General features: G+C 35.3%; 1 protein-coding gene across 1 annotated transcript in view; it reads right to left on the bottom strand.

The window, feature by feature from the left end:
- Window positions 1–25,920, bottom strand: part of LOC136039170 (ephrin type-B receptor 1-B-like) — a 175,324-nt gene that overhangs the window by 125,063 nt on the left and 24,341 nt on the right. Inside the window, exon 5 of the mRNA XM_065722683.1 lies at window positions 9,667–10,003. Coding sequence (XP_065578755.1) covers window positions 9,667–10,003 — 337 coding nt within the window. The remainder of the gene's footprint in view (window positions 1–9,666; window positions 10,004–25,920) is intronic.

The raw sequence follows: 25,920 nt of genomic DNA, 5'->3' as shown, positions 1-25,920 counted from the left end.
CAAAGTTTATGTTATAGTGCCTCTCGTTTATGTTATTGTACTGTATTCATGGTGTATATTTGGCTTTAGAATACACTTATCTATATATATATATATATATATATATATATATATATATATATATATATATATATATATATATATATATATATATATATATATATATATATATATATATATATATATATATATATATATATATATATATATATATATATCAAATAAAAAAAATAGTTTTTTCAACTGCAAGTAAGGAGCGACATTAAAACTTAAAACGAAAAGAAAGTATTCGGTATATGAAAGGGGTTGTCCCCTCCTCAACGTCCCGCTCGTTACGCTAAAGTTTGACTCTTTGTCACAGTTCTACTTTATAAAATAATAAAAAACTTTAGCGTAAAGACCCCAGAATCACAAATGCCGTAGAATAAATAGTTTCAATTACTAAAAATACTTTAGCGTAAAGAGCAAGGTATTGTGGAGGAGACGAACCCCCTTATAAACGGAATATTTTATGTTCGTTTTAAGTTTTAATGCTGCTCATTACTTCCAGTTGAAAAAAAATATTTTCTCGTTTCTTTTTTTCAATAGTGCTAAAAAAAATCCTGCGCCCCCTTCATAGACAATCTCTTCCCTCATGATAAATTCCTCCATGGAAAGATCCTCCCAAATAACCACCTCCCCCCGACCCACCCCCACCCCACCGCGAAAAATTCCACCTGAAAATGTCTGTACACTTCGTGATTACCATTACTATATGTAAACAATGGTCAAAATTTGTAACTTGCAGCCCCTCCCCTGGGAACTTTGGGGGATTAAGTCGTCCCAACAGACATAGTTATTAGATTTTTGACTAAGATTTTTTGACTTAAGATTTTGACTTAGATTTTTTTTTTTTTTTTTTTTAAGTATTTCATCAATATTTGATAGGTTTTGATTGTAAGTGTTATCATTTGTTTTTTCTTTATACTATATTGTAGCGTACTCCTCATTTTTTGAGGGAAATAAAGAAAATAAATAAATAATAAATAAATAAGCTGAATAGAATGGCTATTTCAAAATTTTAATTCGATGATTTTGGAGAAAATGTGCGTGGGAGGGGGCATAGGTGCCCTCCAATTTTTTGGTCACTTCAAAAGGGCTAGAAGTTTTAATTTCCGTTAGAATGAGCCCCCTCGCGACTCTAGGACCACTGGGTCGACACGATCACCCCTGGAAAAAAAAAACAAACAAAAAACAAACAAACAAACAAATAAACACGCATCCGAGATCTGTCTTCTGGCAAAAAATACAAAATTCCACGTTTTTGTAGATAGGAGCTTAAAAATTCTGCATTAATGTTCTCTGATACGCTGAATCTGATGATGTGATTTTCGGTGTGACTGTTAGGGGGTGTTTTCTCCTATTTTCTAAAATAATGCAAATTTTCTCAGGCTCGTAACTTTTGATGGGTAAGACTAAACTTGATGAAACTTATATATTTTAAATCAGCATTAAAATTTAATTCTTTCGATGTAACTATTGGTATCAAAATTCTGTTTTTTAGAGTCTCAGTTACTATTGAGCCGAGTCGCTCCTTACTACAGTTCATTACCACGAATTGTATATATCAAAATGCATATTCATCATCTTAGAGCAACAGTGCACAGGAATCTAGGCTGTTTGCATAGCCTGTTTTACTTTATTTACATTAAGTAAATCTTGCATTTCTTAAAAATTATTTTAAGTACTGCCCGTTTGCCTGGATGCTAACTCTCCCGTCAAAACCTGTCGCTTTATAGAGTTAAAGAGGATTATTTAGTGCATTGCTTAAGCTGGTGCCAGGGGCTATTTGAAGGGATATTTGGAAATAATGAGTTGATACTTCCAGGTGTCTTAAATAGTACATTGCCTCAGTATATTTGTAGAGTAGCAAGATATCTGGAAATTTTGTTAAATAAAAACAAAAAGTAAAAGATAAAAAAAATCTTAGTATAAAGTAAATGTAATGTTTTATTTATGTCTTTTCTGAGTGTTAAGTGTTCTTTTCAAGGACCTTTTTTCCAAGTATTAAGTACTTATTGAATATTAATTCTTATTGAATGTATACATATTTTTGCTTTAGTATCACAGATTATAGTTTTATTGTGAATGAAATATTTGTTCGGTACACTGTTTCACCCTCCAGCTTCTTATAGCCTATATTCGTTTTTATTTCTTTCCTCGATTCCTCGCTCTTAACACAGAAGTTTGACTTTTGTCCCAATTCTTTAAGAACAACTACGCAAACACAAGAGCCGTTGATTATGGAATGAAAGTATTTTAAAGCACCATAAAACAGGGGAAAGGTCTTTAAATTCTTTTTCAGAAAGATATTTTTCTGAAAAAAAATCTGGCACTTGTGCATTATTCAGAACACACTCAATAAGTGAAGTTAGGTTCTTCCGTGAAACAAACTACGATGCTGGTACATTTCACGAGAAAAACTGGTTTCATAGCCACAAAGACAAAACTCAATTTAGTTTGTTACGCATAGTGATAGAAGATAGTGTGTGAACATGGATTTTGAAATGAAGATTTGGGATTTGCGAAAAACTGAAAAAGAGGCAATTATATTTTTCCCCAGATAAGGGGTTGTTGCCCACAGCAAAAACAGTGCGTTAATGGATACAGCATGACTTTATACTCTTACGAGAAGGAACGCGTGGTGATAGAAGATACCTAACCTAACTTCACTTATTGAGTGTGTTCTGAATAATGCACAAGTACCAAAAATCTTTTTCGCGCCTTTATTACAAAGAAACAAGAAAAATGCTTCCCCCCTCCCCCATACATGTTCGTGAATTAATGCCCCTTCACTTGGCGTGTCCGTTTTATTTGCTTCTTAAGTGTCTCCCCTCTCAGAACAAATTTACCCTCTTGGGCCACTCTAAAATGGGACGTCTCAACGTCTAAAATATTGATAGACCATTAATTGCACCCTTTACTAATAGTTGCAAATCCCTTAGGTGACGTAGCCCTCTGCGAATAAGCCCATTATATAATTAGATTACATCTGAAACATAGGCCTATCTCATCTAAATCCCATTAGAAGGACTCAGAGACGAGCCTAAATCCTACCAAACCTTTTTTTTTATTTAATGTATATATCAGGTTACGGCTTTCAAATGAAATGTGGACGCATACGAATTACCATAGTTCTTTGTGAATACGTAATCTTATTAAGGCAAAATAGTGATAGAAGTTTAAGTCGTAAATGACACCTTAAGATGAATTTATATAAGTCCTCAACATAAGAAAAAGGGTTTACAGATTGCATACCTTTGTATAAAACTTTGAAATAAAAAAGTGAGTTTGTGCTCAAAGATATATTGACTAAAATGGCATCTCTTGCCATGGCTCAAAAACACTATGTAATGTTTCATGTCAAATTTGGATATATGTCCCATAATTCTTAAAGCACCAAAGACATGAAAAGTAAAACCTATTTGGCCCCAGGACTCATTTTAGGAGCAATCACACCTGAAAACGTCGATTTTCTAAGTTTTATTTCAAAATCATGAAGTTTTTAGGGTAGCACTATGTATTCGTCAGTGTTGCCATGTTAAACTTTGAAAATGAATAAGCAAAACTAATTAGCCAGAGTTGAAAAAAAAATTGAGGGGTTGCCAACTTTCTGCAATCGAAGTCACCACGTGACCTGTGCCACGCACCGGTGGTACTTTGCGGAACATGTTCTGCTCTGAGATGTACACCAGATTGCAGAGTTTGAGAGAAAGATGGGATTATTAATGTAAATAAACAAAACAAAACAAGCAAACGGCCCGAAGCAACCTCAATACACATTCACAAATACACATGCACAATACACAAATAAAAACAATATGAAAAAGGAGAGGAAAATAAATTTGGACAAACCATTCGTTTTTAAGATACAGATGGTTGTAAAAGCTTCCACTTCCCCAATTAAAACAATCAAATACCATTTTCACTGTCCTTGGTGCTTTTTTAAGCAAAATTTACATAGGCTCCTAGCCCAGGCACCGGGCCTGATATACCCCTAATCAACCTTTTGCCTCTGTTTCTTCCCTGGAATTATGTCTCTAAAGTTTCTTTTGAATGAATCAACAGATATATTTTCAGAGGGTAATATCCCTCGGGAAAACATTCCAAGGGAGGTGCAGGGTCTACGAAGCTATTCTAAAAGTACTCATGAATATCTCTTCCTGTGGGTAATCCAATCACGCCATGTTTAAATCAGTCAGCATCCTAAAAAGTCTAAAGAGAATGGAGGACTGATTCTGAGAATCGAGATTTTAGACCCCCCCCCCCTCCCTCTAATTTAGTTTGATTTATTGGGTACGTGGATATTTTATTTTGCCTAAAGGTTTTTCTTTTCTTTTCTCAATTGCGTCAAAAGTGGAAAATCATAATTTTTTGTAAGTACCAAGGACAGTGAAAGTTTTTGGCGATATTTTTTAAATTAATAAGATGTGACCGGGCTTAAAACCTTTTCAATGTCATTTATTGCTATAGTTATTTCTCATATTTTATATTATTTTTGATACTATTACTATTAATATCATTACAATCTTCTGGTCTTGTTTCATTTTTTGGTCTAGGACCGCCTTCACACCCATAAATCCACTATTTTAGGGACAGTTTAAAACCACAGAATATCACTCAGAACCTTCACGTAGATGACGAAATTAGAGACGAATAGTAGTTTTTAAATATGCGGCTCTAAGGCTCTTCTTCACCGAAAATAAATATATAAAAAAAAGAATAATACCTCTGCCGACTCAATCGATCAATTCAGTGAGGATATTAGCAATAGATAGTATATTCAACATAAAACCATAAAAAAGGCAGGGAATGCGTTACTAAACTGGAGGAGACCACACAATTTTTCGAACTGGAATGATTTGTGAAGATGATGGATATGGCTATCAATTCTCTGGAACTAAAGAAGTTAGAATTTATACAAAAAATTAACGGTTTTGATTAAAAAGTTGATATTTCAAGTCAAGGCCGTATCCAGGTGGAGTAGGGGGTTTGACCCACCCCTAACCCCGATGCGTTAACATGGTCAATGATGGATAGTCACATTGCATTCTCTTGAAATTATTATCCCTTCCTTTATTCTTTTACTTTTTAAATTTTAGATTGCTTTTTACACCTCCAGATTTTTACTCCCACTCGACATTTTGAAAAATACTTTCGCATTTTCATGAAGAAATCCTTTTTTAGGTATTTTGATTTTTTTTCAGAAGAATACATTTTGCTTCCCCACTCCACTTTTTTTTTACTTGACAACCCAACTGCCCCCCCTTCCTTGCTGAAAATAGATTTAATGGCTAATCGTTATCTTATTAAATAGTGGTGTCACTGTCAAACATGGCCTTTTGTATGAAGAAACCATCAATTCCGAATTGGGGGAGACCCTATTTGAAAAAAACACGTCACATAGCGTCTTTTGAATTACCATGGTACAACCGCAACAGTTTTTCAATTCCGTCGCACATGAAACCACAAGGGCAGGTATAAAGTATCTGACAACATCTTATCCTGTTTAAAATGAGTCTTGGAGGTTATAAGATTATCTTTTTGTTATGCTTCGTTAATATCCTGAGGGTGTTAATTAGAGTCAAAATGAATTAGTGTTGATAACTCAAAACATCCTCCAGGCCCAGCGTGTGTTCCACACTTACATCTGCTATTTTTCAAAGTTGCTTAATGTTTCGCAGGAAAGTTTTCTTTCTTTCTCATAGTTATTAAATTGATGTTCTGGTATTATCTCAGCCAGAACTAAGGGATTGGAAATATTATCCGCGGATGGAAGTGACAAAAAAACAACTATTAACTCTGTAATCTAGTCAAACAAAAAGTAGCTTTGATATTTCAGATATAGTAAATCCAAAGAGGGTACGTGCAAAGCCGTGTCTGGAGGGGGGTTACCGGGTTTAAACCCCCAATCCTTTCCCCGAAAAATTCTGACTCATAAAAAAGTAACAAAAGAGTAGTAGAGTTGTAAAGTTGTAGAGTAACAAGGGATCTGGAAATTTTGTAATATATAAAAAAAATAAATAATTTAAAAAAATATCAGTATAAAGTAAATGTAATGTTTTATTTATGTCCTTTTCCGAGTGTTAACTGTTCTTTTCAATGACCTTTTTTTCAAGTATTAAGCACTAGTATTAGGTTAATGCAGTGTTTTCATTTAAGCGTTTTATGATGATCGCTGATCAAAGTTTATGTTATTTGTGTCTTTCGTTTATATTATTGAACTGTGTTCATGGCTGTATATTTGGCTTTAAAATACACTTATCTATCTATTTATCAAAATGCAAATAAACGAGATGTTGGTGCGTTGTGAAAAGTTTTTTGTAACCTCCCCTGTCCCTCCAGAACAAAATCCAGGATGCAGCCTCGCATGGGCACCCATAAGCTGAATTTTAGGGGGGAGGCTATGAAAAACACTTTATATCCTCGAATATCCGTGTATACTTTAGTATTGCCATTAGAGAGCACCTTATTGTACAAACACAGGATTTTCCCTTTAAAAACGAAAAATGTAATATTGACTTTGGTCTTTGGGTTCAAAAAAAAAAAGAAAAAAGAAAATAAAACAGAAAAAAAAAGAAAATGGTGGCGGAAAATTTTGGCATATCTTTAATTTACCAAAAGCATATAATTAATCTACCTGGTCAATCGGCAGTTTCAAAACTGCATAATAGAAATCTCAAAACAAAAACTCAAGGCGGCGTTATTCAGCCAGGAAGGGGGGCTGGGCTGCTCCCCTCTTATGGACACCTATCCAGCCTTGGGTCTACGGCAGCACTTTTTGAAGCAGACAAAAAGCACAAAATATGTTTGGGACTGTTTCGGACTTGTATCATTTATATAACATTTATTTGGTACTGCACAATTGCTAACCCTTAATCATTATCAGGAAATACGGTATGTAAGAAATAATCTATAAAGCAAATACTTATTTGTCAGCGATGAGCAAGTGGAGGGGTCACACACTCCGCCACCTGGTGTAAACCTGAGCGCCACATGTGCCACACAGTTCTACAACAACTGGCACAATCTTATCCATGTACCAAAAGCCAAAATAAATCGAAAAACCACAATTTTGTCCCTACTGGCAATCCTGGTGGATTCCACTTGTATGAGTGAACAAGAGCTAAGAGCTCATATGGCACTTGTGACGAGGTCGGAAGAGCCGAGAGCTCATATGGTACGAGGTCGGAAGAGCCAAGAGCTCATTTGGACGAGGTCGGAAGAGCCGAGAGCTCATATGGTACGAGGTCGGAAGAGCCAAGAGCCAAGAGCTCATTTGGCACTTGTGAGAAGGTCAGAACCTAAAGTTAAACTTTATAGCACAAGATCCTTCTAAATATCAAATTTCATTAAGATCTGGTCACCCTTTCGTAAGTTACAAATACCTCAATTTTCAAAATTACCTCCCCCCTCCCAATTCCACCAAAGAGAGCAGATCCGGTCCAGTTATGTCAGTCACGTATCTTAGACAGGTTTCTATTCTTCCCATCCAGTTTCATCCTGATCTCACCGCTTTAAGTATTTTCTAAGATTTCCGGTCCCCCCCAACTGCCCCCCCCCCAATTACGTTTGATCCGGTTGAGATTTAAAATAAGATATCAGAGTTACGAGGTCCTTCTAAATATGAAGTTTCATGAAGATCCGATCACTCCTTCGTAAGTTAAAAATACGTTATTTTTCTTATTTTTCAGAATTACCCCCCCCCCGCAATTGAGCGGATCCGTTCCAATTATGTAAATTACGTATGCAAGACTTTTGCTTATTTTTCCAACCAAGTTTCATCCCAATCCCTCCAATCTAAGCGTTTCCCATCATTTTAGGTCTCCCCACCCCAAACTTCCCCCAATGTCACCAGATCCGGTCAGGATTTAAAATAAGAGCTTTGAGCCACGATATCCTTCTAAAAATCAAATTTCATGGAGATCCAATCACCCGTTCGTAAGTTAAAAATACCTCATTTTTTCTAATTTTTCAGAATTAACCCCCCCCCCCCCCCAACTACCCAAAAGAGAGCGGATCCGTTCCGTTTATGTCAATCATCTATCTAGGACTTGTGTTTATTTTTCCCACCATGTTTCATCCCGATCCCTCCACTCTAAGTGTTTTCCAAGTTTTAGGTTCCCCCTCCCAACTCCCCGCCCCCATCACAAGATCTGGTCGGGATTTAAAATAAGAGCTCTAAGACACGATATCCTTCTAAACATCAAATTTCATTGAGATCCGATCACCCGTTCGCAAGTTGAAAATACCTCATTTTTCTAATTTTTAAGACTTACTCCCCCCCCCCCCAACTACCCCAAAGAGAACAAATAAGTTCCGATTATGTCAATCATGTATCTTGGACTTGCGCTTATTTTTCCCATCAAGTTTCATCCCGATCCCTCTACTCTAAGTGTTTTCCAAGATTTTAGGTTTCCCCCCTCCAACTCCCCCCAATGTCATCAGACCAGTCGGGATTTAAAATTAGAGCTCTGAGACACAATATCATTCCAAACATCAAATTTCATTAAGATCCAATCACCCGCTCATAAGTTAAAAATACTTCATTTTTTCTATTTTTCCGAATTAACCGGCCCCTACTCCCCCCCCCAGATGGTCAAATCGGGAAAACGACTATTTCCAATTTAATCTGGTCCGGTCCCTGATACGCTTGCCAAATTTCATCGTCCTAGCTTACCTGGAAGTGCCTAAAGTAGCAAAACCGGGACTTTAGGTTTTCCCCCTCCGACTCCCCCCAATGTCATCAGATCCGGTCGGGATTTAAAATAAGAGCTCTAAGACACAATATCATTCCAAACATGAAATTTCATTAAGATCCAAATACCCGCTGATAAGTTAAAAATACTTCATTTTTTCTATTTTTTGCGAATTAACCGGGCCCCCACTCCCCCCCAGATGGTCAAATCGGGAAAACGACTATTTCTAATTTAATCTGGTGCGGTCCCTGATACGCTTGCCAAATTTCATCGTCCTAGCTTACCTGGAAGTGCCTAAAGTAGCAAAACCGGGACAGACCGACAGACCGACAGACAGACAGACCGACAGAATTGGCGACTGCTATATGTCACTTGGTTAATACCAAGTGCCATAAAAACTGAAGTGTGGCTCATATACCGCTCTTTTTTTCTCTTGCATCAATTAAATTCCCTTGGGTCAATTATAGCTACAGAACTATAAATATGTGCTGAGTCAGGCGTTGGTTAAGTACATGCGTGTACTTAGTTGCGTTAAGTACATGCGTGTACTTAACCAACGCCTTAACCAAGGCGTTGGTTAAGTACATGCGTGTTCAGTTCACGGAGAAAATCCTTATCATATCGAGAACGTTAAGGCCCATTCACAGTAAGATTTTACTAAAGGCGAGAATTAGCTAATGCTAATTTGAGCCAATCAAATTTTTCATGGATTTTTCTGATTGGCTGAAAAATTTAATGAAAACCTGTGGTTGGTTCAAATCATAGCTAGATAACTCCAGGTATTATTAAAATCTCATAGTGAATTCACCTTTATTTAAACCATGATTTCTCATAATCTTTCAAAAATATTTTTACCACAGAGTAATAGGGAGGTAACGTCTCTTTTTCTATCGGGTAAAATAACCTATGAAAACAGGGAAAGACTTACCATTACAGGTTTGGTTCTCAAGGTCAGCCTCATATCCAGGTTTGCAAGAACAGCCACCGCTGAGAAGCGACCAATGGCCATCACCCTTACACAAGTACTTAGGAGGGGTAATTTCCTGAGCGTTGGGCACACAAGTACCGCTTGCTTGTTCAATTGAAGCTAATTCTTTTCCCGTGGGGGTGGCGTTAAAGTTTGCAAATCCTGCTGTAATTCTGGGACAGGTCACGAAGTATACCCGGATGGCGAGAAGGGATATGCAAGCTCCTTGATCGCGAAAGGCAAAATAAACACCCTTTTTAGTGACCGGAATGGATCGGATCTCAGTGTTGATAATTACCTAGAAAAGAGAATAAGGTAAATGCAAGATGAAAACAGACCTCCAGCCCCCTCCCTACTCCCTTGTCTGAAACAGAATCATACAAGGATTTTCCAAATGGTGTGCTTGGAGGCATAAAGAGGGGCCGTGGCCCTCAACGTCAAAATGTATTGTTTTATAGAAAACTGTCGAATTAAAAATAAATTCAAGACATAAATTAGGTAGGCTACAGAATTCGATTTAGAAAGTTCTGCAATCGATTAAATCCTAGTAACCGTATGTGAATAAAAACTATACTTGGTATACAGGCACGTAAGCGGTAATTTTTTGTGGGGGGGAGAGGGTGCCAAATAATGAACAAGTTTAATTTGATAAGTTGAATGAGAAGTGTCCAAACATTTCGAAAAAATTCTATTTCTGGGGGGGGGAGCCCGAGCCACCTCCAGTAGGTTCTGATGGTTTGTCTTAATCAGAGCAATTACCCTGGCAATTTTGCAATATCATCAATGAAGAATAGATTCCTTAGAAAATGTTCACAGATATACAGAGTGCAAAACGTGTCGAAAAAAAAAACGTTTCGTTCAAGAACGTTTCGTTCAGAAGGTTTTCAAGAACAATTCGTTCTTTTAAGAAACGCAAGAATGTTTCGTTCTTTCTACTGGCTTATATTTTCACACAGAATCCGATGTTTTAAAAGGCTGTTTTTTTTTGGATTCCCTTTACAATAAGCACTTAATAAGGGGATTGGCTTATGAAAATATGTCACAAAAGAAAGTCAATAAAATTAAAAGCACTTCTCTTTTTACCATGGAGCCATAAGAAAGTATTTTTAATTTTTCTCTTTGTCGAAACCACAAAATAACACACAAATATTAAAAATATATTTAAACATTCAGTTTGAAAATTAAAACAGTAAATTTAAAAATTGTCAAAACATGCTTTTAAATCTTATCTATATTTAATTTTAGGGTCATTACTTCCAAGCACAAGCCTGTATCCAGGGGGTAAAGGTTCGAGCCCCCCACCCCAAAAAAAAAATGTTTGTCCGACTCGTAACGTAGCGTAACATAAAATGAATATAAACAAATTTTTATGCGTTTTTTTTTATTTTTTTGTAAACCCCCTTTTCTTCACGAACACCTTTGTTTGTGGAAATTCCGTGAATTTAACCTTTCATAATCACCTGTTTTGAATTTCAAAATATAATATTTAGTCTATCTATGGAAAATTTCAGTTATTATGCATTGTGACGTTTATTTTCTTTTTTGAAAATTGCAAAAACATCTTTTTTTAATAAACAATAATCCGAAAAACTGGTCTCCTGAATTAAACTTTACAATATTTTTTTAAACGTCTTTTGCCTGAAGAGGGGTTTCAGTCGGCGGGGAGGGGAAGATTACGCCCTAGCTGCTGAAAAATATCATTTTTAATCAGCAGGATCGATACTGATGTCCGGAATTTATTCCAATCACTTTTTTGAAAACACAGATTTATTCAGTCTTCGCTTTCTCCCCACTGAATCTGAATAATTGCCTTAATCAAGTCTGCTTATAGGCAGGGGGATAGTAAAGGCAGAAATTTCCCTGAGATTTGTCCAATGAACCTTTCCCCCCCCTAATTGGAATGAGTTTTTCCGAAAAATACCCTGAAATGAGGGGAAAATTCAGGGGGTAAACAGCCGGTGGTGCTGTTAGGAGAAGATTTGCAAAGATCTCTCCCCCCAAATCAAAAAGGATTCCATGTAGGCTAAATGTGTTTTTTTTTCTACAATGGCTCAAAAAACTTTCACGTCTGAACCCCCTACAAAAATGTCCGATCCCTTTATATGGTACAATATTTTTGCTTCGGGGTAAGTTTGCAACAGGGTAGTTGCAAAGATCTCTCCCCCCAAATCAAAAAGGATTCCATGTAGGCTAAATGTGTTTTTTTTCTACAATGGCTCAAAAAACTTTCACCTCTGAACCCCCTACAAAAATGTCCGATCCCTTTATATGGTACAATATTTTTGCTTCGGGGTACGTTTGCAACAGGGTAGTTGCAAAGATCTCTCCCCCCAAATCATAAAGGATTCCATGTAGGCTAAATGTGTTTTTTTTTTCTACAATGGCTCAAAAAACTTTCACGTCTGAACCCCCTACAAAAATGTCCGATCCCTTTATATGGTACAATATTTTTGCTTCGGGGTACGTTTGCAACAGGGTAGTTGCAAAGATCTCTCCCCCCAAATCAAAAAGGATTCCATGTAGGCTAGGCTAAATGTGTTCTTTTTTCTACAATGGCTCAAAAAACTTTCACGGTTGAACCCCCTACAAAAATGTCCGATCCCTTTATATGGTACAATATTTTTGCTTCGGGGCGGGGGAAGGGGCTAAAAACTACAAAACACATCAAAAATGTGTTTACTTGCCTTTTGGTCACATTCTTACGAGTTAGACAAAATTAGAAAGGTGTTTCAAACTCGGGACCCCCCCCCCCCTGGATACGGCCTTGAATACGGTTCATTGGCAGATGAAAGTACAGAGCCCTACATTAATGAACACTTGTACTCCAGCATGGGGGAAATGTGAAAAAGGAATGTGACGGAAAGAGAAATCTCTTCACTTTGACAAGTAAATAGGTGTACGCGGTAATGTAATTATCCCTCCATGATCCGTTTCTAGGGAAACCTTAATGTACAAAAAGCATAAGATCGTTGTATTGTTTTGATTTTCTGAAATCAATAGAAGTTATGAGGTACGGTGGATGTAAAATAGACAAATGCATCAGAAGGATATTTAGATACTGTTTCTGTCATGAAATTATACATTTTTGAAACGTTATTTGATCCTCATCTAACGTAGAACCAGGACCATAACCAGGATATCGGGGGGGGGGGAGTGTGTAACGAAAAAGCAATAAAAATTCGTGTACATGTATTTTTGCTACTTTTGTACTAGCTGGATAAAATTCCGAGCGGGGGGAGGGGCAAAAATGAGCAACCCCCTTGATAGTAGAGCCCTTGAATAGCGGAGCCAATTCACGAAAATGTGTGTGGAGGAGGGGTATTCAAACTATACAATCTTACTTGGAAGTAAAAACAACAAAAAAATGTTATTTATATCTTAAACAAGATTAAGGCATAACCCAAATACTTCAAGGTGGCCACAAATTTTATAGCCTACATAGTTTTATTAAGTTTTATTAAGATTTTTTGTCAATCGAGCTGAAAATTCCATAAATTATTTTTGACGGGGGGGGGGATAGCAAGAAAACTCCAGACAATGTGCTGGGGAGAAGCGAGCAGGATTTTTTTTCTCTGGTGCCCACAAGGGAGAACAAAATACGCTTTTTGGCAGGGGGGGCCTCACCTTCCCCCACAAAATTCGAACTTTTGTCCAGTGTTTCGTCTTTTTTTTTGCGTATTTCTTTGATTTTGAATGAATAGTTATCATTTATTTGTGTAGTTTTGCTGCTGAACAGGGACATTTTAGGTCCCTAAATTGAGCAGTATATTATTGATTGTAAGTGCAATTTTAGTAATTTTTATTTGATGAAATAAACGCATACCTACCTAAAAAAAGAAAAAAAAAGAGTTTCATTGCACTTCTTATTCAAACTAACAATTTATTACTATTATTATTTTTGGGCCTCCTCCCCAAAAGTCTTTACGTACGTGTCTGCCTCAGATGCTCAAGTTTTATCATTTCTAACTATTTTTCGTAGACTACACTTAACTGCCTGGTTTTTAAGATCCGTTGCAAAATAGAGATGATTTACCAGAATGAAAGCGCCCAAGTTAAGGTATCTACTCCAATTCTAAGGTAGTAATCAATAACTAATCATTACGGGATGCTGTCATTTTCACCATATGAGTTCTCAAAGATAGACAAACGTAAGTTCGATTTATGCCCAAAGGGCGTGCAAGAATGTCTATTATTTTGGCTCCACTGCGGAAAAAGGCGTATATGAACTAAGCTAATCGTATCGAATTTAAAACACCGGCCTATAGACTGTGTGAACCATCTTATATATTCTTGTTTTGGTAACATTTCAGTTTATCACCATTTCTGAACACAAGTTCTGTAATAAAAAAAAATTCTTGCTTAATCATTTTTAGGAAATTTTATATCTAAAGTACCAGAGACATCAAAAGAAAATCATTTTTGGACCAATGTCTGAATTTTTGGACCAATGTCAACCAATGTCTGAGAGGGACAGTTGCTCCCTTATAGAAAATTACACCCTGTTTCAAACCTTTTTTTAGATTTATGATGCTATACATGGGAGGGGGGAAGGGAGACCCATAGTTCTGGGCACTTCATTTGTACATGTAAATACACATGGATTAGACTTGAGTTGAACGAATTGACAGAAGATTAGACTTGACTGAATGTCAAGAGAAATATTGGCATTTCTTCTTGATTGTAATAATCATTATTGCGGCGAAATAAAATACCGTTCTTTTTTATTGCGATTAAGGTTTTATTTCGTTATTCAAACAATTCGACATTGCAAGGATCCAATAACACTTTCTTGCTGCTATAGATGAAAACTAAAACGAAAAAAAGATACTTTAAAAATTAGAATTCTATTTATTCTGGTGTCGAATCACCTTAGGGATTCATACATGAAAGCTGCGATGGCACTTATCCCTTATACGCACCAAACTCAAGTTATTGGTCTGACACCAATCATCAATCATTTTATTAATATTAAAACACTATTACAAACGTAAAAAAGTTATTCGGCCCAAGAAGCTTTGCTTGTTACGGGGACAGAACCAGCTTCTTTCTGTATTTTCTTTCAGCTTAACGTGAGAGAACGTATATACACTACATTGTAGATATATTTTAATTAAACATTTTAACTGGTATTTTGGTTAGGTTAGAAACCATTTATTATAATACGTCCAAAGGGACCTGATTTCCTTAATTCTCTGTTGTATTTTCCGGAGTTTTGTTACTAAAGTAGTAACAAAAATATCATGCTTTGATATTTTTCGTTAAGATTACCCTAACTTAACTTCTTGAGTGTGGTGGGTATAAGGGATAAGCACCCAATGACATAACCTAACCACATCATTTAAAATCATACCTAGAAGAGCACATATGGCGGGCGACAGTGACGGCAGAAGGCAGAGCTCATTTCAACGAGATTCTTAGTGACATTTCTACGTTCGGGGCGCATATTTCAAAGTTGTAATTTGCATAGTTTTATTGATATAGTATTATATTTTCATCATATTTTGTTTTATTTCATTAGCATTAACCAAACCTCATTTCTCGACAAGACTTGAGTGTGGTGGCTATAAGACATAAATACCGGTCATTGTATCTTGGAAAAGTCTAATTGCCTCTTCTTCAGTCCTTGCCAAATCCCAAATTTTCATTTTAACATCCATAGTCAGACTATTTCCTATCTACACATCCTACAAACTGAATGAATTTCACCCCATGGTGTGAAAAACCGGTTATTTCATTAGCATAAAACAAAACTTCATTTCTCGACAGAACTTGAGTGTGGTGGCTATAGGAGCACTTAGACAATTCCAAAGATAAGATTCATTTTCACTGTCCTTGGTCCTTTATCAGCTTTTAGGACGTACTTAATTCTAATCAATAGCTGGTTTTTAATGAATGTTTGGGAAAAAACGCAAAATCAGCAAACCTAGTATTTAGGTTCGGGCTGTACAGGTATTAGGAGGTGGAACGAGATATTAAAACAGCAATTTAAAGACATCGGATCAAATTTTTTAATAGTCATTTGATTCAGATCTAATAACTTAGATCAACTTTAGATTATAGTTATTAGATCTTTGCTATGCCTGCAATGGTGAAATGACCCCTAGAATCCCTGGGGATAGTGGTGCAGGCTACCCAGTTTTTCCATTATTCACATAGGCTATAGTGTTTCTTATGGGAAATACAGGCCCACGGCACTCTTTCGCAGGAAATTATCTGTGGGTATTTTCTGCGGGGGGGGGGGTGGAGAGGATTTTTCACAGGAACATTTTCCATGGACAGAAGTTTCAGGGGGAATTTTTTAGGGGAAACTTAACAGGAGGGCGAGAGAAGGAGATCCTGGCATTATTTGAAAAAAGATCAGAAGATAAATTAAAAAATAACAAGTCTTTCCCACTAAAATTAAGGAGTAACATTATAACAAAACGAAGAGAAATTGTTCCGCATATGAGGAGGACTGCCCCTTTCTCAATCTTCGCTCTTTACGCTAAAGTTTGACTTTTTGTCACAATTCTTTAAGAAAGACTGCTCGAATACAAGGACCATTGAATTTGAATGAGTAGTATTCTTAAAGAACTTAAAGACTTTAACGTAAAGAACGGAGGTCAAAGAAGGTCCCCCTCACAAACGGAATAATTTGTCTTCCTTTTAAGTTTTAATGTTGTTCTTTACTTTCAGTTGAAAAACCTCGCTGATTTTTTGTTTATTTATTTAATCTGGACACCATAAGAGGCGGGTACCTTTAAAAACCGCACGAAAAAATAATCCTTGAGAGCAAATCTTTACAAATCTAGATATGGCGAAAATTAAAACTTAAAGACAATATTAGCATTGTTTTAACAGTGCAAAATTTCGAAATTTGCAATTAATAAATCACGAAATAGCAATAAAATTAAGAGCGGAGCATAAAAGCAAAAAGGCGGTAACTTAGAAAATTACAAGAGAATGGCTTATAGTTATTTCAACTAATTCTGGTCAAATGCTAACGCTTTATAATAATTATGAAGTTTTCGTAGTAAATGAACTGCAATTCATTATATATACGCAAAAAAGTTTCGCTAATAAAATATGAAAGGAAGATTTAAAAAAATAAAAATAAAGAACAAAATAGACAACTTTGTGATTTTATCTCCAAAAGGGGAAGTACAGGAGAAGCCTCCCTCATAGCTAGGTCGTGACAAGCCATATTTCACATTTGAAGACCAAAACACGTTCCCCCGATGAAATAAATATGTATACGGGTGAATATCGGTTCATTTATGATTTGAATAAAGGTTTAAAAAATTGTGTGCTTTAAATTCAGCGGTTATCATCTGTGACGCATTTTCGTCTGTTGTATCATCTGTGACGTATTTCGCAAGTCAAAATAACCCTTATTTCCTAAATAAGCCGATAACCTAGCCTTCTAAAACATGATTGGCTTTCAACCTTGCGTGGAAATTTAAGTCAATAAAAAGAACAAAACGTTTTAGAGCCTTCGAATTTTTCCAAAGTAGTCACTCTATTTTACTTCTAATTTGTATTAGCAAAAATTACAATTATCATTATTTTTAGATAATTGAAAAGAAATGGAAATATAATAGGGGATAAAAACTCTAATTAACACTAAGGAAAAATAGTTTTTTCTATACAAATACTAATTAAAATCCGAATATTTCGAAAGAGCTACCAACCCTGATGCATTTAACGGCAGAGAAAGAGAAAAACTAGACTGCTAGACTGCTATTTCAACTGCTTTAAAAAAAAACTTTAAAAAATATGATAAAGACCACTATACCAAAAAGAAACAACAGAAATCTATAAACTATATGATAAAACTGCAGTTTGATTTTAAAAGAGCTCTTTTGAAAAAATATTTTTCAAAATATTTTTCAAAATATTTTTGAAAAAATATTTTTCAAAAAAATATTTTTTCAAAAATATATTGAAAAATATTTTTAGGTGAACTCCAATGACTTTACTTCAATTCAGAAATTCAAACAGGAAATTCGCATACCAACCAGTGGTGTCAACTCATAAAAATACAAGGAGGACAAAGATTTTTTTCAATTATTTTTTTTTTCTTAATGAAGATGCAATACATTTTTGAAATCTATTTTCAGGGCCTATTCCACCAAAATCCAAAAGTACTTAAACTTTCTGGGCACTAATTATTTAAGTTATCAATTTTGGTATTTACGTGTTATAACGAACACACTCAAGAAGTGAAGTTAGGTTAATCCTAATAAAATATACCAAAATATGAAGAAAATGTAATTCTTTAGTAACAAAATTATGAAAAATACAACAGAGAATTATAGAGAGCAGGCCACCCAGAATTCATTAATTAAATACCTAAACGCCTCTATATATTAAACTTTTAATTAAAATATACCTGCATCTGCATAGTATTTTATCTCGCTCAGGCTAAGCTGATTATCTTCAAGTGGATAAAGCAAACCGGTTTCATTACAGATCTTTAACTTTTAACTCTTATTTACATAATAAAAAAAATACAAACTATTAATATAAATCATTACCCTAAGGAAAAATTTAAATTTTTATAACGCGTAGCGATTAACTACATAAATGTTCCTAGAAGTATCCTATAATAATTAAAGGAAAAAAGGAAAAGACAATCACCTTCTCTCAAACACCCCCAGGGTAATAACCCTCTATAACACATAAGTACCTCAATTTTTTCATTATCACCCCCCCCCCCAAAAAAAAAAGTTTCCTGCCTACGATACTGCCCTACAAAACAATATGAATTGTCAGGTTCATTTAACGTTCTCCATCCCCTTAATTTTGCATTTTACTTCCCTGTTATTTTTATTTATTTTTCTGGTACTCTTCTATAATAAGCAAAAAATTAACCACTAATAATTCACTTCAAAACCATATTCATACAAGCTAAGAAATAACTAGAGACCACCTAACAATTAAACATCTAAGAACTCCCCTCGCCTACATACCCATTTTTTGTGAAACACTTGTTCATCAAGTATTTTGTTACTGTGGGAATAAAGGGGACTCCTAGCATGACTCTGTAACTTGATAGGACTAATCTGGAAAGTACCCTCTGTATTTCCTGTTCTCAACTACCAAGACAAAGAACCTGGCCACAATCTCAAAGAACAGAACCATTTTGAATAAAACGCATCCCGTGACAGGAGATATGGACAGTTAAGATGGCAAGTAAAGAAAATAAAAGAAGACTGGAATAGTCTTTTCTTCCATGCAGTTGCTGCATTAATGAACAGTGTTGTCAAAGTTTGGTACGAGATAGCGCAAATACAGAAATAATATTTTTTTCCAAAATCTAAGAGAGGGGAGCAATTTGGCGTTTTTTTTTTTGTTTTTTTTCAATTATTCCAAAGAAAATATCAAAGAAGAATTTTTCAGTAAAAAACGAAAAAGGATATTTTCAAAAACAAATGGAAGGGACGACAATTTTGAGGGGCTGTGGCAAATGTAGCACCACCTTTTGAGCAAAAATACGCTAAACGTACCAAATTTGAGCAAAAATTCGCCAAGCTAAAAAATAGGCAGTCTTGAAAAACACGCTGATTTGAAGAATTTAATGTACAATCAGCCAAAAACATGCGAAGCCAAAAATAAGCCGAAAACATGTGACAACAAATAGCTAGGGGAAATTTAGCTTTCCTTTGATAGTGTAGTCAAGAGGGTATCCAGGATTTTTTTATCGGGGTTGGGGGGTTACAAAAAATAAACTTGAAAAAATGCATAAAACGGAATACGATACGATACTTTATTAACAAACACTATTATAACTCTTTACTTTATACATCTACTGCACTGATGGAAAAAATTGTTTAAATTAGTTTTGGTTACTTTTTTACAAGTCGAGCAAATCTTTCGGGGGCCTATGGCCTTGAGTGCCTAATATTCGGCATCTAGGACCCCATGCATGGAATTGTTTACCTACGACTTTGAGAAACATGGATAGTTTTCTTGAATTTCGGCGGGAATTAAAGGTATTTTGCCTTAATATTTATGGTTTTGATAGTTGAGTGGACCTCAAGTGGAGCCAAGATGTTGGTTTTGTTTTTGGCGATACTGGTCAAGTGGTTTTAGTTTCTTTTTGTTTTGTCTCTTTTGAAGTGTAATTCGGTTTCGATTGAAATGCAGGGTAATTTATTTTTTTTTCTTCTTCTTTTCTTTTCTTTTCTTTTTCATTTTTTCTTCTTTTTCGTATTGTTTTTATTTGTATGTGTATTGGGGTTGTAAGCCCAAACAAGCTTTTTCTTCGGGCCATTTGCTTGTTTCGTTTTGTTATTTATATTAATAAACCCATCTTTCTTTCTTTCTTTTTGAGAGTAGTTGTTTCTGTAAGTAGCGAAATTCTTAATATTTGAATTCTTTGGGGACGGAAGACGTTGTCAATTTGACTAATTAATTTTGCTTGTTTATTTTCAAATTTCAACGTGGCAACACTGGATGACAATGTGATAATGCTCTAAAAATTCATAATTTTGAAACAATCATAAGAATAACTTTTAAAAATCGCGGTTTTCTGATATCATTAGACCTGAGACATTGTAGGTTTCCTACGAAGGCGGTGTTGACAATGGTAGTCAAGATATAGTTAATATGTTAATTTTTTATCGAATAGCGTCGTCAAATTTAAACAATTAGTTTTGTTTATTTTCTCTGTTCAGTATCTAAACATTAACGACTATGAGTTATTAATAGCTCACAATTTTGAATTAACCACGAGAGAAATCTGATGAAATCAATGGTCAGGTATAATTAGACTTGAGATGGGTCAGTGGAGGGGGGGGGGCAAAAAGTGGTTTTTATGCTCTAAGTACTCAAAATGGCAGTATTATAGCCAAAGAGAAATCTGATGAAATCAATGGTCAAGTATAAATAGACTTGAGATGGGTTAGTGGGGGGGGGGCAAAAAGTGGTTTTTTATGCTCTAAGTACTCAGAATGGCAGTATTATAGCCAAAGAGAAATCTGATGAAATCAATGGTCAGGTATAAATAGACTTGAGATGGGTTAGGGGGAGGGGGGGCAAAAAGTGGTTTTTATGCCCTAAGTACTCAAAATGGCAGTATTATAGCCCAAGAGAAATCTGATGAAATCAATGGTCAGGTATAAATAGACTTGAGATGGGTTAGTGGGGGGGGCAAAAAGTGGTTTTTATGCCCTAAGTACTCAGAATGGCAGTATTATAGCCAAAGAGAAATCTGATGAAATCAATGGTCAGGTATAAATAGACTTGAGATGGGTTAGTGGGGGGGGGGGCAAAAAGTGGTTTTATGCCCTAAGTACTCAAAATGGCAGTATTATAGCCAAAGTCTTCAAAATTGCATATATTAGCGAGCCAAAGATTCCATCGTCTTAGCTTTTTCTACAATTAGCCATGGCTTGATGCCCACAACTATTCCATTTTAATTCGAAAATCAACGGACTCGGTCTATCACTATCTACCTTAGATAGATCACTACCTTAGATAAGGTAGATCACTATCTACATTACGCTATCTAATAGAGCTAAGATAGATGATTTTGAGGATTTGAGTGTGTAAATCAGTGGTCAGGTATAAATAGACTTGAGATGGGTTAGTGGGGGGGGGGAAGTTGTTTGTATGCCGTGAGTACTAAAGATGGCAGTATTATAGCCAAAGTCTTTAAAATTGCATATATTAGTGAGCCCAAGATTCCATCGTAATACAATTTAAAACAGTTCTCCCCTTGCAAAACCTTTCAAAAGATTTTTAACATGGTATTTAGCGTTAAATACAATAGAAAAAAGTTCAACTGTGAAAAATCCGGAATCTATGTCAAACTCATAATGGCTGCCAAGCAAAATATACAAAAGAATATGCTGAATGGTCCTATTGTATTCATAAATCTGCTGTGTAGCCATAGGGCAGCTTTGGACCATCCATCGCCAAATAGAATCCACTATTCATGCGCTGTAGTCCACGTGAATGGCATAGGAAATTGCTTCAGATGATTTTGAGTGTAAACGTTTTTGAAGGAAATCCTTTTTTTTGATACTTTTTTATACTTTTTGCTTTGATACTTTTTGATAATTTGATACTTATAGGGATAGGAAGCGCAGAGATTTCCTATTTCATTATCCTCAAATGACTTGCAAACTTCTCGTCTTAAAATACCAATGACATCAAAATAAGAACATTTGAGATCCCTTGGCCCTAAGATTTTATTTAATAGACCATATTAGATCTTATATAAATATACCTGAAAAACACGAATATATAGATAATAAGTTAAATTGACTATACTTCTCAAACTTATTTTTTTCTTTTCTTTTTCATTTGTGTTTAATTTTTTTCTTGACCATTTTTATGGTTGATTGGTTTCTTCTACTTTTGTTCTGCTGTATTAGTTGTTTATTTATTGTTTTTTTTTTTTTTTGACATGGGAAGCGAATTTGGCTCTATTAGAGCTTGTGATAACCTTTTTGAAAATAAATACTATCTTATCAAACAACTAGATTAGTAACATTCAACCAACTGAAGAATCAGCAACTGAGACAGCAAAGAATCGACAGCTGAAGATTTGCACGCAAGAATCAACCATTCCTACTCGGACAGTTCCAGTTTCAGATCTTAATATCTCGAACGTTAAGGTCATAAAATTTCTGAAGGGGGGAACTAATCATGGTCTGTGTGCTGTTGCAGTAAACTTTCATGTCATGAGGTATATCACCACTCAGTCCTGTGTCTTTGCAAAGCCCTTCAAATATGTCATGTCGGACATTCAATTTTTTCAGTAACTTCAGGGTTTGACACAACCTCTGCAGTGCAGTATTTATTGACACTGGCACTACGTACCTAGTACTGCCTCTAGAGTCAGATGCAGTTTCGACCCATTCGTCGCACCACTTTCTTCATCCGACTCATCAGGTCCATTCATTTCATATGCGGTGTTAGAAAATGTGGTGTTAGATTAGTAACACCGGGATTTAGTAGTTAACCATACTTCTTAAGTTGTTTGGTTCCATTGGTTTCTAGCTTGTTTTTTACTAATTTTTCCCGGCATTTTCTTAATCTGATGCCCACTTTTACCAAAAAACTGCATAGTTGCATTTGATTTGGAATTAATACACTCTAAAATACTAAACTGAGCCACAAATATAGTCTTAAAAGTAAGCGTACAACCGTGACTTATTTCAGGGAATATAAATCTTACAATGTACATTTATCAAAATATTGTATCTGCAATATCTTGGGAACACCTTGGGGGATCAACCTGGAAATTCATGGAATTTTCCCTTGGGAGACAGTTAAATCAACTCTTAAAATTCATGATATTCAAAAATTTATCAACATATACGAGTATATGGAAGAATAGTTAGGATCAAGAATGTTTCGATGCTAGCCCTTAGCCAAGCGCTCAGCCTAGCTTACACCATAGGATATTCGAACCATATCATCTTTGGATTCCAGAATTCAATAGGCACAGTTAAATCAACTCTTAAAATTAATGATATCTAAAAATGTATTAATATATACGAGCATATGGAAGAAAAATTAGGATCAAGAATGTTTCGATGCTAGCCCCCACCCAAGCACTCAGCTTAGCTTACACCATAGCATATTTGAACCATAACCATTATAAATAAAGCCATACAATCTTTTTCAATAATGAAATAAAAAAAAATTATAAGTAAGAAAAAGTTGCTTTTGTGTAATATCTTCAGATTTAAAGCAGCCGACTCTTGGGGAGTCGGGAGCTGGCTCTTCTAGGATTCCAAGAGCTAAAGTCACAGCAAGTACTAGGAGCATTGAAGTTAGCATTAATAATTTACCGATTCCATCCGTCGATTTCGGCTGTATAACTTATAATATATTACATATAATTATATATGTATATTATATATATAATTCAGCGACGTCACTTTGACTGATGTGTCACTTTCGTACAGCTATTTTTGATCATCATAGGCCTTGTCAACTTATTGAAGCATTTTCACGGATGTCAGATAAAGAAATCACGGGGAGTGTGCTGTATTCCCTATCATTAATCATACTTGTTATATCAATAAACTACTTGTTATTTATTATTAGCCTACTAAATTACTCATTTATTTATCATGACTAAGCACAAAATTCATACCAGGCAAAGCTAGAAACTCTGAAGTGTCATATTCCCTATTATTGATTGTTACTGCATTATTTACTTACAATTAAACTACTAAATTACTTACTTATTATTTTTCAAAACACATCAATTGAAATTAGAAAACCTCATGGGTTTATATCCTCTATTATTTATTTTTATTAGAATACTAACTTTTTATCAAATTACCTATTAATGGAGCATGTTTATATCAAAGAGTGAGATAAACTACTATGCAGGCATATTTTATTTAAGTATTCAATATATAAATTTGTTTTGGTTAGATATTTAATATAATCTGGCATGGACGGCCTACTTTCCATAATTTTCTTTTGTAGTTAAAGTATTTTATTTTCATCATATTTAGGCATATTTCATTATGATTAACCTAACTTCACTTCTTGAGTGTGGTCGGGATAACACGTAAGTACCTAGTTACTTATTACTAAGTTCCGTAACAACTATTGTACTTATCGGTTATATAATAGACAATCGGGAAGTAAAGTTCGATTAATGCTAATGAAGTGAAACAGAATATGATGAATATATAATAGTTTAGAAACAAGTTTGGGCAATATATTTGCACATTAGGGAGGGGGGTAAAGCATAGCATATGTTAAATAAGTAAACTAAACAATGAATGTATTTAATATATACTATGTTTTACCCCCCCTCCCCCCCAATGTGCAATTATATAGCCCAAATTTGTTTGCATAAACCAAAAAACAAACTAAATACTTAAATAAAATATAGCTCCAATTTATTTTGCAACTAAACCAGCGCTAATTGTGTAGTACGAAGAAGTTGCTTGACCAGTTTCTTGTGTCATGCTCGCATCATTCGCGATCGAAATTGTATAGTGTTTATTATATAACCGATAAGTGCCACAACTACTACTGAACATAATATTGCTAAATGTACCCATAAAGCCGGAAACCCCTCAAACGTATTATATTCCCTTAAGCTAAGATTCCGATACAATACAACCGCCTGATTTTAAAACGAGAACCAGACCCGTTCTACAAGTTACGCATCTTGAGTGTCGTCTGCAAAACCCAACTAAATATGCCTCTAAATTACAGAGTACTACCATCAACATAATCATAACTATGCCTATATCTGGGAGATATTCCACTAGCTACATGGTCTTTCAAAACTCCTTTGTTTATATGGATTCGCGTAATGGCGTGTCTTGTAAAACAGAGATAACCTAGCATTATGACTAAACCTTCCTCTTTGGAAATATATTTTATGGCTTAAAAAATTGTTAGTCACGGGATTTTATCATGTCTTGAGCAACTTTGTAGATCTAAGACAGGCAGTAATTCTAAAACCATATTTATCCCATATACTCATAGAATAACGCTCAACGGAACTTGCAGTCTGAAGCTTGTTCACAGATCGTAAATGACATAATATCCTCACCCTGGGTGGGAAAGAATGCAGGGAGAGGGACCCTGCACCCCCTGAAAATCGTAATTTTTACCTAATTCCTAAGCACCTCTTATTAAAACATCAGATAAAATATTTGGTACTTGTTAACTACACGGAACACACTCAAAAAGTGAAGTTAGGTTAATCCTAATGAAATACGTTAAAATCTGGTAATAATATAATACTTTAGAAAAATAATTATGGAAACTACGACTTAGAATTATGTACAACATGCCGCACAGAACATATTATGTTAAATACCTAACCCCTAATCGGTGGCCGGCGTTACTTTAGAAACAAATTTGAACTACAGATTTGCACGTTATGGGGGGGGGGAGGAGGTAAAGTATAGCGGGTCTGGATGCAAATGTGCTAGGTACAATTGTTCTGCATATTATGAAGTAAGAATTGTTTTCTGACTTCAAACTGTATATTTTGATATTTGTCTGTCATGTCTCGCGCTAAGCTGAAAGAAACCGGTTTGTTCTCGAGTTTTGCAGAGGGGTAAAATTGAGTGAGTGGCGCATAATATACAAGTACCAAAATTCCTCCCCTTATGGAAATTAAAAAAACAAACTCAAATAAAATTCTCAAATTTGGAAAGCCTTATTTTCCACAAGGTATTTACCGAGGGGCATTTTCCGCAGGAGGTATTTTCCTCCGGAGGGGGGGGGGGGGTTTAA

This window comes from Artemia franciscana, chromosome 19 (assembly GCF_032884065.1).
Source record: "Artemia franciscana chromosome 19, ASM3288406v1, whole genome shotgun sequence".
Classification (NCBI taxonomy): Eukaryota; Metazoa; Arthropoda; class Branchiopoda; order Anostraca; family Artemiidae; genus Artemia; species Artemia franciscana.
This window is presented reverse-complemented; position numbering and strand designations above follow the sequence as displayed.